The 11,407-nt window shown below is 41.2% G+C and overlaps 1 protein-coding gene across 1 annotated transcript; it reads right to left on the minus strand.

The window, feature by feature from the left end:
* Window positions 1-4,685: 4,685 nt before the first annotated feature.
* Window positions 4,686-10,428, minus strand: LOC146633379 (adenylosuccinate lyase-like). Its single transcript, XM_085351458.1, has 12 exons — window positions 10,277-10,428; window positions 8,582-8,785; window positions 8,450-8,494; window positions 8,055-8,134; window positions 7,772-7,943; window positions 7,627-7,673; window positions 7,425-7,515; window positions 7,245-7,314; window positions 7,019-7,166; window positions 5,643-5,823; window positions 5,156-5,332; window positions 4,686-5,008 (listed from the first exon to the last, which is right to left on the minus strand). The coding sequence occupies exons 1-12, from the start codon at window positions 10,418-10,420 to the stop codon at window positions 4,922-4,924; spliced, it is 1,446 nt and encodes a 481-aa protein (XP_085207584.1). The 5' UTR covers window positions 10,421-10,428; the 3' UTR covers window positions 4,686-4,921.
* Window positions 10,429-11,407: the final 979 nt, after the last annotated feature.

Consider the following 11,407-nt stretch of genomic DNA (forward strand, 5'->3'; position numbering starts at 1 on the left):
CGTTCGCGAACGACCCATCACTACTGCAAGGATCATTAACCTTGCAAATCGATCGTAAAGGTTGGTGCAGAGTCTTCCATGTATAAATTCGCCGTTAATAATTATATAATTCTAGGAATCATCTACTTTGCTTACACTGATTACGTTGGCACTTTGTTAGCGTTACAACAACCGTCATACCCCCGAGGTATCTAAACTTTAGTAAGGAATGCGTGTACTTTTGACACCTCTGGTTAGCATTTAGTGGTCCCTTTCAAACGTATTTGATTTTTGCTTGTTACTGAACAAATTCACTTCACTGCTTTTCACTATCTGACATCAATGCACATTGTTCCATTTACTGCATATTGCGCTTTACTCATGTCTCTCATTCCACCTGCATCAACATTGTAAAGTTTGTCACAAAGAGATTTATACATTTATAAATACTAATATTCTCTATTCCATTCTGTTCTGCTTTTTTATTGCCCAGATTTTAGTTAGCCTTTGTTAAATTGTCTGTTATATGTCAATAGATACGTATGTCACAAATAAAAGTGTCTTGTAAATTATGTTTTTGTAAAGAATTTTCAATCTCTTACATGCTAACTGTAACGTGTTATTTTTGCTAAAACCTGAATTTAAATGTGTATATGGTGTTCATCTGTTTTTCTCTGTTTTAGATGCACATATCAATTTGGAATTCTGCCACCAAGCCAGAATTGCAGGAATGCACCATGTGTTGCAGAAGACTCTTTCACTGCCATCTGTGCCCCGCTTTCAGCCCTGTCAGGGCAAAGATCGAGGAGCATATAAATGGACACATTAAAAATGCTTTGCCTTTAAAGGTATGTTGGTATTAAATATAACTCATAGTTAAAGTTATAAATATGCACTTCTTTTCAGCACCTTTGCAGTCTCTTTGTTGACTTAAAAGTTGCTTTTCACATTGTACAGTTCAGTGGATTCATCAGCAAGAGAAAAAAGTGTTTTCATTGAATATTTTTTTCTTGACAGCTCTTGTGATCCATAGCATTTTGCTTTCATTATTGAGAATGGCTTGGATATTTTTGTTAATATGTACAATCTGATTGTTAGATAAACTGACAGCATTCTATACAACTACATTTAAATTACATGTTGTTGTTGTTTTTTTTTCTTTTTTCTCTCTTACAGACAAAATGATATGCTGGTGCACTTTCACTGCCCTGTCTGTAACATGACAGTCATACAGCGTGGGGATATGGCAAGGCAATTATTGTCATGTCAGCATTCAGGACTGCTCCCCACTGAACTCTCTGTGGAGCCCCATCTCCCTCTCGATGTCTTCTCTCCAGCATCTAAACCATTTTCTGAATCTTTGGTAGAACATTCATGTGCTCTACCGTCTGTGCTAAATGAAACTGCGGCTTGTGGAAAGTCCATGAAAATGAAATGCTCTCACTGTGGTCTTAGTCTTCTTACAAAAAACTTCAAGGCTCACATGATGAGGAGGCATTCAAACAAGTCAATAGATGTTTGCCTGGCCTGTCATCTGCAGTGTTTTTGTGTAGAGGGACTTTTTCCTCTTTGTTTTTCAGTTTGCAGAGGACATGGAGCTCTTTTTAAATGTGCTGACGAGCAGAGACTACGGGTCAATGCGATGTTTGACACTTAATGGACAGATGATGGCACTGGCTGTTTGTTTGTTTTTTTATTTGTTGTTGTGGGTTTTTTTTATTGCAGTGTACAGAATTCCAAATTAAGCTTATTATAAAATGTTGTTCACTTGTTTTATGTCCATACTTATAGTAAAATATTTTTAGTGTAAATGTAACAGCATTGTTTATACTTGTAACTTCAAAATAAAAAGCTTACAGTTGCTATTAACATTAATGTATTATCCTGTAATCAATATTTTTAGACATTTTACAAATTAACCCTCTGGGCTCTATCCTGGCCATTTGTGGCCACTTCACTTCTTTCTTTTTGACTACTACACTGCAGTGGACCAAAAGAATGACACAGGTTTGATCTTAAGGATCTAATAGTTGTGTGTGTTTGTGCATGACATTTGCAATGCTAATATGTATTTGCAAGATAGACTGGAATATATTATGACGTATCAAATATTACACAGGCTGCAGTGAGTTTTTGTTGATACAGACTATTGAGCTTTGACTTTCCCAGTCAAACTTAACTTTGACCACATGCTAACACTGTTACTCTTCTATATATTTCATAACAAGACACCATAGCCAAAATATTAACAAAATATATATTAAAAGATTCAAAGCTGCAACACGTTAGTAAATGTGTCCTAGACTTTATGCAGGTGCAGAAAGTACTGCTGCTGTTGTAAGTAAGCGTAACAGCTTCCAGATCACTGATATTTCTGGAAAGATGGCAAGAAGGGGGTTACTGCTCATTTCTACAATCTCCCAGATCTTGGAATACAATGCCTTTGGCCCATGAAAACCACTTCACAGGACTAAGAGTCCACTAAAACCTACAAATGAAGAGTGATCCTGGAAGAAATAGGGCGCACACTAGGGACCTCAACAATTGCAAGACAGCCTTGTCCCTGATGCTTATATGAAAAAAAATAATAATAATAATTAGGAAGATTTATGAAACCATTAGGACTTTATCACCTTTTTATCTGAAACGGTACTGGACTTTCAGGGAAGCAGGTTTAGTGAAGTCGTTGTGGGGTCACATTCTGACCCCACACACACACACACACTTCGATGTAAGGAACAAACACCCATCCATCCATTCGCTTCCGCTTATCCTCTTCAGGGTCGCGGGGGGCGCTGGAGCCTATCCCAGCTGTCATAGGGCGAAAGGCGGGGTACACCCTGGATAGGTCGCCAGTCTGTCGCAGGGCTAACACATAGGGACAGACAACCATTCACACCTAGTGGCAATTTGAATTATCCAATTAACCTATCACCACAAGCTGCATGTCTTTGGACGGTGGGAGGAAGCCGGAGTACCCGGAGAGAACCCACGCAAACACGGGGAGAACATGCAAACTCCACACAGAAAGACCCCGGCCTGATGGTGGAATTGAACTCAGGACCTTCTTGCTGTGTGGCAACAGTGCTACTGATGTATAAATAAAGACCAGGGCAGTCTCAGAGCTGCGAGTCTCAGAGCTCTCACTCTCAGTGTGAGTGCTCTGTGCTGCCCTTGCTAGCAAGAAAACCTGTGTGTTTCTCCTCTCTGATTCTCAACTGAAGAAGTGTTTAAGAATACATCTCTTACCACTCACAAAAAAAAAAAAAAAAAAAAGCAATTTCACCCATTTTTTTTTCTTCAGCTTTTCAGTGTATTGCTGTATAGGTATATACACGGGGTTCTTTATTTTTTTCTTGATATTATTTTAATAAAATGCAACTCTGGAACTGCCGAGTGTTTCATGACTTATACAACATTTCTTTTTACTGTGCGCTAACAGTCTATTAAGACCAGGAGACTTGATAGGGCTATTTAAAGGTCGCAGAATTTACTTCAGAATATTTGCAAAATGTGCCACTCAAAGTGTTCCCCATGTCAGTGTGAGTACGGGTGGGTTTTGATAATAGATTTATCGATTAAAATAGATTCTGGCTTGGATAATGTGATATCGATTCATTAAAATCCTGAATCGATTTTTTAAATATAAATTTATTTTGCCCGAAACGCCAGAATCTCAGGTTAAGCCTCACAAAATTTCAAGAACCACCAAACAGCTAAAATAGTAAATGAGAGCAGAAAGGCAAAAACATCAGCCGAAACATCAGAATCAGTGAGATGATTCTGATGATGATGCCTTTCTTACCTGATGGCACGACACGGTCGGGGCTGAAAGCCGACAGCTCGCCGATTCTGATGTTTCGGCGGGTCCGCGCTTTGTGTTTACGCCCTTTTTGCGCTGATTCTAAAGCTGTTAGTTTTATCTCTCTCCAAACAATATTGACCGAACCAGCAGCAAAAGAAGATCCAAACTAAGCTTCACATAAACATCGTCATGGACTCCCACTTACTTTTGCTGTTTTCCTTCCACCACACTTCATGCACAGCTCTCTCAGTATACGTGAACAGTTTCCCGTCTAATAATCGGTTTTCTGCATTATTCCCTTGCTTGTTACGCACAAGTCTACCGTTGTTTACAGCGCTGTCGGGCGCTTTTCTTTCCCTTTTACTTACTTCCGAAAAGAAAAAGTAATTTGTGCTGTTCAATAGGCTTCTGAACAAATGTAAACTTTTTAAAATTATGCAAAATGCAAAACGCTCAGCCGTGTCTCTAATAAAACCGCCGTAACTTCAGAGGTAATGTTCATGTTGATTAATGGTTTTCTTTCATTTTTGATGTACTGCAGAATATTTTTATGAAATCCCAGGCCAGAAAAATCACCTTCGTGTTTTATCTTCAGCTACTTTGACACAAATGCATCTGCTGTGATGCTTACACCTTTGATAAAGTCTTGCGAGTGTCAGCATCATTTTTATAGATACAAAAATATGTAAATGTACTGATCTGAATTATAACATTTCTGACTGTCTGAGGCAAAATTTCCCAGATTTAAATAGAATTGAAGCAGGACCTTGTGAATCCGAATCGAGTCTAGAAATCAGTGACGATACCCAGCCCTAAGTGTGAGTAATGCTGGTCTCATGGCCCGTCTGTGTAAACTTCAAAGATAAAAACAAAAACACACAGTGGCTGCAGTGGACATTTTACTGTTTTTAATGCTCTCGCTTCATCTCATCTGTTATAACTTCTCTCCACCGCGGCTGGTTGACCAACAACAGTACAAGCAAGAGCGGCCCACACGCTGGTTGTACCACACACTTTGTGCGCTGCCTCCATCTGACAACAGAGCTCGCTCCAGGCAGACAGACGGTCAGTCCCTAGAGTGGAGTGGACAGCAAACTCTGCTCGACCATAAAACCAGCTCAAGACATCACTGATGTTTTAAAGCACAAGCTCAACCTTGACGTCCATATTGGCCTTATACGGCTCCAGTAGGGGGCGTACTTCTTCAGCCAGGAACGTTTTCACCTGAAGAAGAGGAGCAGGAACAAGAAAACAAACTATCATCAAAGGGGGGGGCAACAGACACAGCTGCAGTAATAGGGGAGCTGCAGCTTGGCTGTAAACATTCATCTGTTGTCAGACTGAACAAAAATAAGGCTGTTCATGCTGTACCTGCTGTGGAGCACGCCCAATAAAGGTCTTGGGGTCCAGCAAAGCCTCCAGCTGCCCTAGAATGGGTGCAAAGTAGGGGTCTCGCTGGATTCTGGCCAGCAGGTCATTGTCTCCACCTTCCTGTTTGACCACAGCTGCTGCCTCTTGGGAGAGAACACGGATTTTCTCGTGGCACTCCTGAAGGAGACACAGGAAAACACAGAAACATTAAGGTGGAGCTGACTTTAACAGCCATGTTGTTGGGTCTCCATGTCAGGTCTGGTTATTGGTAATCAGCTTCTTCATTTAAATGGTCAAAACACTGGTTACTAGTCAGTAAGATGAGCTCACTTCAGTCATCTGTTTTTCTGGTTACCACTGGCATCTTCTGCCCAGTAAACCATCTCTCCTGATCAAGCAAAAATGCATTCATCCAGTTATGTTCAAAACTTTTATTAATGTGTCCATTCTGACACAGAGGAGAATTCCTCAGGGTATTTTCTCCTACCTGTCTGTTGCCTCCTGCCTTCACTATCGCCATGATAATGTTCTCTGTGGCCATGAAGGGCAGCTCGTGGTGGATGTCTCTCTCAATGACTTTGGGGTAGACCACAAGACCCTCTGTGATGTTCTGCAGCGTGCTGAGGATGATGTCTGCTGTCAGGAAGGACTCGGGCAGGGAGATCCTCCTGCACAGGAGCAAGGCAGAGAAGAGAGGAAAGAAACCATCAGTAATCACAAGTAACAGCTTTTTACTCAACCACTGAATCCTGGGTAACAATGTGCAATGCATTGTAGGATGTGTAGTTCTTTAACCATTAACGCAATTATGTACATCGTCTTTTACTCTTGCTTTCTTTTCTTTTTTCCCTTTATGGCCACAATTCCTCTCTTAGCTGTTTGGCTTTGTTCAAGGCCTCAAACTCTCATGGATTTCCTGAAGTGTCAGTGGGAAAAATGAAGGAGAAATCCACTTTTAAAAACAGTCTCCTCACAAAAAAAATAAACAAAAAACAATAACGTAGCACACCGCGTGATGTGACAAAAGGCACATACCTTTGACGTTGCGTGACAAACTCTGTATTCCTCGTCCACACGTAAACCCAAAAAATGGGTGTTAAAAAAAATAAATAAAAATCTGTTTTCGATGATTCCAAACGCCGTTTACTTGTGGACGAAACAGCTGCGTTTTCAAAAATAACTGTATGAGTGCACGTAGCATAAAAGAGTTAGTAGTTTATTTCCTTACTACCTCTAATTTTTTACTTTTATTTGCTTAACTGTTTACTAGATGTTTGAGGTGTGAAATAAACTGCAATGGAGCAAAATAAGGGTGTGTGGGGTTGGAGGATGAGTGCGTGCGGGGGAGGGGCACGCACATTTTTCTTGTAAAACAAAGGGGGGCCTAGCAAAAAAAGTCTGGGAACCACTGCTTTAATAAACAGGCAGCCTTAGAGTATGAAATATTCATATATTAAACATATTTGTCTGTTGTCTCAGTGGCTGATAGTGCCCCACAGACCTCAGTCTGAGCTTGAAGCCATTTATCATTTTTAAGTTGTTTAATGTGTAGGTGTTCACAATAAACCGATTAAATGAAAGCCAGGGAACTTCAGTAGCACAAAAAAGTGGCCATTCTTTGTGCCCATATGGATCAGTGCCTCTTATTACCATTATTTCCTTAAGCTGGCTAGTTAAGTATCAGGCTAACGTTTAAAGCTTTCACTTGAGTGAAGTAACTCACATTACTGCTACTGCCAAGTAATGTTAGCTAAGTTTACAGCATATTTCATAAATCACAATGCCATAACTACTGTAATACCTTACAGAGGAGAACTGCATCATACCAAATTCACAGCAGTGTAAGTGTCTGTGTGGGCTGACCTGTTGGCGCTGTCATCCAGTGTGTTCTCCAGCCACTGGACTGAGTCAGTCTGCAGGGGGTCGGCCATCAACGTAATCAGATGTCGGGCCAAGCTACAGCAGCGTTCTGCACGCATGGGGTTCCTCTTGTAGGGCATAGCACTGGAACCTGGAAGAGGAGCAGGCAAAGCTTTAGGCTGAGGCACAGTTTAACAGGCAAAAAGTGCTTTTGAATGAGCGAACGTACCAATCTGCTCCTTCTCAAAAGGTTCCTCGATCTCTTTTAGGTTGGCCAGCAGGCGGATGTCTGTGCAGATCTACAGCAGATGACAGCAAAAGTTTAGACTCAGTTACATCAGCTTTTTGAAAATCCTGAGCTCAAGACCCAAGTTTCTTTAACCACCACTAAATGGAGACATTTCCTCACCTTGTGCACAGAAGCTCCCAAACTAGCGAGCCTGGCGAGGCAGTGTATGTCCACTTCATGACTGTACGTCTGTCCAGTCACCAGGTAGGCTCTGGATAAGAATGGAACAAATGAGTTATAGCCTGTGTTTCAAACTGTTCCTGCTTGGACCATGTTATAAAAACATGTCAGCCAATATTGGAGACAGGAGTTTGATACTCACTTCTTAAAGCCAGCCATCTCTGTCATCATCTTGTCAAGCTCTTCCACCTGGTGGCACAAAAGGAAAACTGACATTAAAAAGTCATCACAATACGGTGCTGTGGGACTTCAGAAATCACCCACGTGGTTCTTATGGTTGTTTATACCTTGTCATGGTCCCCTTGAAAGAGCTGCAGGAAGCTGGCCTGGGTGCCTGTGGTCCCCTTGACTCCACGGAAACGAAGATCATCGCGGGCTTGCTCCAGGTTCCTCACATCCATCACCAAATCCTGCAGCCACAGACACGCTCGCTTCCCCACTGTGGTCAACTGGGCAGGCCTGTACAGAGAGGAGGAGAGGGGCACAGTGGGTGTGTTTGACATCAAAGTTAGACAGCTCCATCAGTCTGATGAAGGCCTATGAAAACACTGCAGCTGCAGTCGGACTCACTGGAAGTGTGTATAGCCGAGCGTGGGGAGGTCGGCGTATTCCTCTGCAAAGTTTGCCAGCCGGTCGATGACTCTGGCCAGCTGCAGGAAAAACAAGCCTTTAATGATGCAAATCAGGGTGTCAAACTTATTTTACATCGTGGGCTACAAACAGCCAGCTTTGATTTTTAGCTCCCAGAAGCAGTGAAGATGCATAATAAATGTAACCAACATGTTGGATAGCCTATCCTGTCATCTTTAAATATATTTTTTCATGAATTCAATTCAATGAAAATGCCCTGTTTTTTTTAATGGACTCACTGTAAAAACAAAAAACTAGCTGACAAGCTTGTTTGATATTAATATATTCATTTGCACTGTTTTCATAGAATTTCTGGACAAACAGGTGAGTCTCACCTTAGACAAGAGGATGTTGAAGCCATCACGCAATGCAATGAGATCCTGAAGAAGAGAAACGACAAACATGAGAAGCTTTAAAGAGTCAAAACTCATCACTGCTGGGTTTATTTATGCAATAGTCATACTTACAGTATTGTCTCCCACATAGCATGACATAGCTCCGAGGTGGATGATGGGAGCAGCTGTGGGGCAGCAGTGTGCAAAGGTGTGGCCGTGCGCCATGACATCGTGCCTCAGCTTTCGCTCTTCTTCAGCCGCCATGGCAGAGTCAATGTCCTCTGCATGGCTCTCCATCTCTGCAATCTGAGCATCAGTGATGGGCAGACCCAGAGCCTGAGGAGGAGAACATTGAACACAGAGACATGATGACAAACAGGAAGAGTTCCTACAAGCAACTCGTAAAGTTTAGAGCTGGCAAAACAAAAGTGCTTGTAGTTACAGAATGAATTCTGAACCATTTCCTGCAGGGTTTCATTCATTTTCAGAGTTTACTTATAAGCTTTTTATGTGGAGCTTTTTGACTCTTGATAATACAGTTCTTTACTTTTAAGATATTTATCAACAGTTACAAATGCAAATACGTTTTTATGTAAATACATGTTTTATTATAAATACACATATTTGCAGTATTGGCTCTTCTGTTGATGGAAAGGATGTTTGGGTAAAAGTCAGTGACTTGCATTGCTAAGCTGATAGCAAACAGCCTGCTGTTCATTAGTCATTAGTCTGTCTATTAGCATCTCTTTTCTCCAGTTTTGATCATCATCATGTGCTGTCCTCATGAGGAGGCACAGGCGCTCAATATGCTGATTAGACTGGACTGTATTCTGTTGGGACACCGTAGTCACGTGATTCCTACAGCACTACAGAAAGGTTCCAAATAATCAAGTACCTCGCGCCAGTCAAAGGGGTCATAGGTCAGACTGGTCAAATAAAACCTCAGTAGAGAAGAGAGCACAAACACAACAGCATTTAGCCACAGTTACTGTTAATAATTTTCCCACTTGAAGAGCTTTTCGTTCACAGGAACATTCGCTGTCGAGAGAGCAGCAGCTGTTCAAATGATTCAGAACATGTACGCATGCGTGTCGAAGCTCACGTGACTCTGCGATAGAAAATACGAACTGCAGAGTTTCAGAGTCTCATAATAATGTTGACGGGTATTTTTGAAAACAGATTTTTCGTTTTCAAAAAAATAATCCCGTCCACACGTAAACGCAAAAATGAAGGAAAACGCTGCTAGGAACATGCCAAAGCAACAGTTGGCGATAGAAATGTTGGCCAATCAGAAGTCTAGAAGCCTCGGTGGGAAATAGTAAACAAAGATGGGGCATAGAAGCAGAACCGAGTCCTATGTGTAGAGGGACAGTAACTGTGTGTGTATATGTAAGCATTTAGACACTGCAGAGAGTACAATTAACAGTAACAGGATTGTTGAAATTCATTTTCCCGAAACAATAACGTGGCGCACACCTTTGACGCTGCGTTCTGTCGGTTTTCCTCGTCCACACGCAAATAAAATCTCATTTTTCAATGACCGAAAACGCCGTTTTCGTGTGGACAAAAGGTGCAAACGCATAGAAAAATCTCCGTTTTCAAAAACACCCGAGTACGTGTGGACACAGCCAAATGTTCATTTAAAATATGACCTATGACTTCCAGACAAAGACACTGATTACTGTACGGTAGCAGTCTGCTCAGTCAGCACCGGGTAGCATCCACACGACTCGTAAGACCTCCTTATAACTATGTTTAGAGCAGGAAACTTGATAAAGGTCGCGGATTTCTTTCATAAGCTTGTAGCAGCAGATCATTATATCAAACCTTCTCAGCTTTGGCGAGGAAAATCCACAGCTTCCTCCAGGTGATGAACTTCTTTTTCTCGCTGAAGTTGTAGCTCATTTCTTTGCTGGCGTATCTGGACACCAGAGGTGAGCGATACCTATTCATCTCTTCGGCTCCAGCCATGGTTGCTAGAAAAGTGAACACTGTGAGGCTACAGACCGGCGGGTAGCGACAGGATCTTAAGTAGTGATGTGCGGATCGATCCTGAAATAGCGATTCCTCCACATTTATACAGCCGTATTTCGCACATGACTATGAAATGCGGAAGAGAAAGTAGTTCCTTTGAGTGTAGACAATCCGAATGTTATAGTTTCTTTCCACTGTGTTCCTGTTAATGATAAACTACAAATTTACTGTAAATTACTAAAATATCAATATTTTAATGTGAGAATCGATTCTAGAACATAAATGATTGGTATCGGAGGAATCGATATTTCAGGATCGATCCGCACATCACTAGCGCGCACTCACAACAATGGTAAATCTAGTGTTAAGGGTAAGATCTCACATTTGTTTAAATTCAGATTTAACCCTGAAGCTTTTGAGAAAGTTTCAATAATCTGCAGAATTTTGGGGATTTCATTCAGGTTATTTAGAAAAATGGTTGTATCATCAGCTAACTGGCTGATGGAGAGCTCTTTACCCAGGATAGATATCTTACCAAACTCAGCATTTTTAATCAGTATGGAAAGCATTTCAGTTGCTGCAATAAACAGCAATGGCGAGATTGGACATGCTTGTTTTATTCCTTTGCAGATCCTAAATCTTTGTGAGGTGCCACGTGGAAGACACACTGAACTGTTAGTATCTCTATACAGCAATTTGATTACATTAATGAAGTTACTTCCAAAACCGAACAAATCAAGGGCTTGAAACATAAATTCATGCTCTATCATGTCGAAGGCTTTGTAAAAATCTAAAAATAGGACAAAACCTTGGTTTCAATTAGGTAGTTGTAGTCAATCAAGTCCAAAATAAGGCGGATATTATTATGGATTGAGCGGCCTTTTATAAATCCAGACTGAGTGTCAGAAATAATTTGAGTTATGCCTGATTTTAACCTGTTTGCAAAAATATGTGTTAGAAGTTTCTAATCATTATTTAATAGAG

This window comes from Diplotaxodon limnothrissa, linkage group LG4, assembly GCF_057381915.1.
Source record: "Diplotaxodon limnothrissa isolate DT_005_m linkage group LG4, D_limnothrissa_male_GT1.1, whole genome shotgun sequence".
Lineage (NCBI taxonomy): Eukaryota > Metazoa > Chordata > Actinopteri > Cichliformes > Cichlidae > Diplotaxodon > Diplotaxodon limnothrissa.

Excerpts from the sequence above, each read along its gene's own strand:
- LOC146633379 (XM_085351458.1), bottom strand. The coding sequence starts at position 10,420 with ATGGCTGGAGCCGAAGAGATGAATAGGTATCGCTCACCTCTGGTGTCC. Across the intron at positions 7,944-8,054 it reads CTCGGCTATACACACTTCCA|GCCTGCCCAGTTGACCACAG; the intron begins GTGAGTCCGACT and ends CTCTCTGTACAG. Across the intron at positions 5,824-7,018 it reads CTGGATGACAGCGCCAACAG|GAGGATCTCCCTGCCCGAGT; the intron begins GTCAGCCCACAC and ends GCTCCTGTGCAG.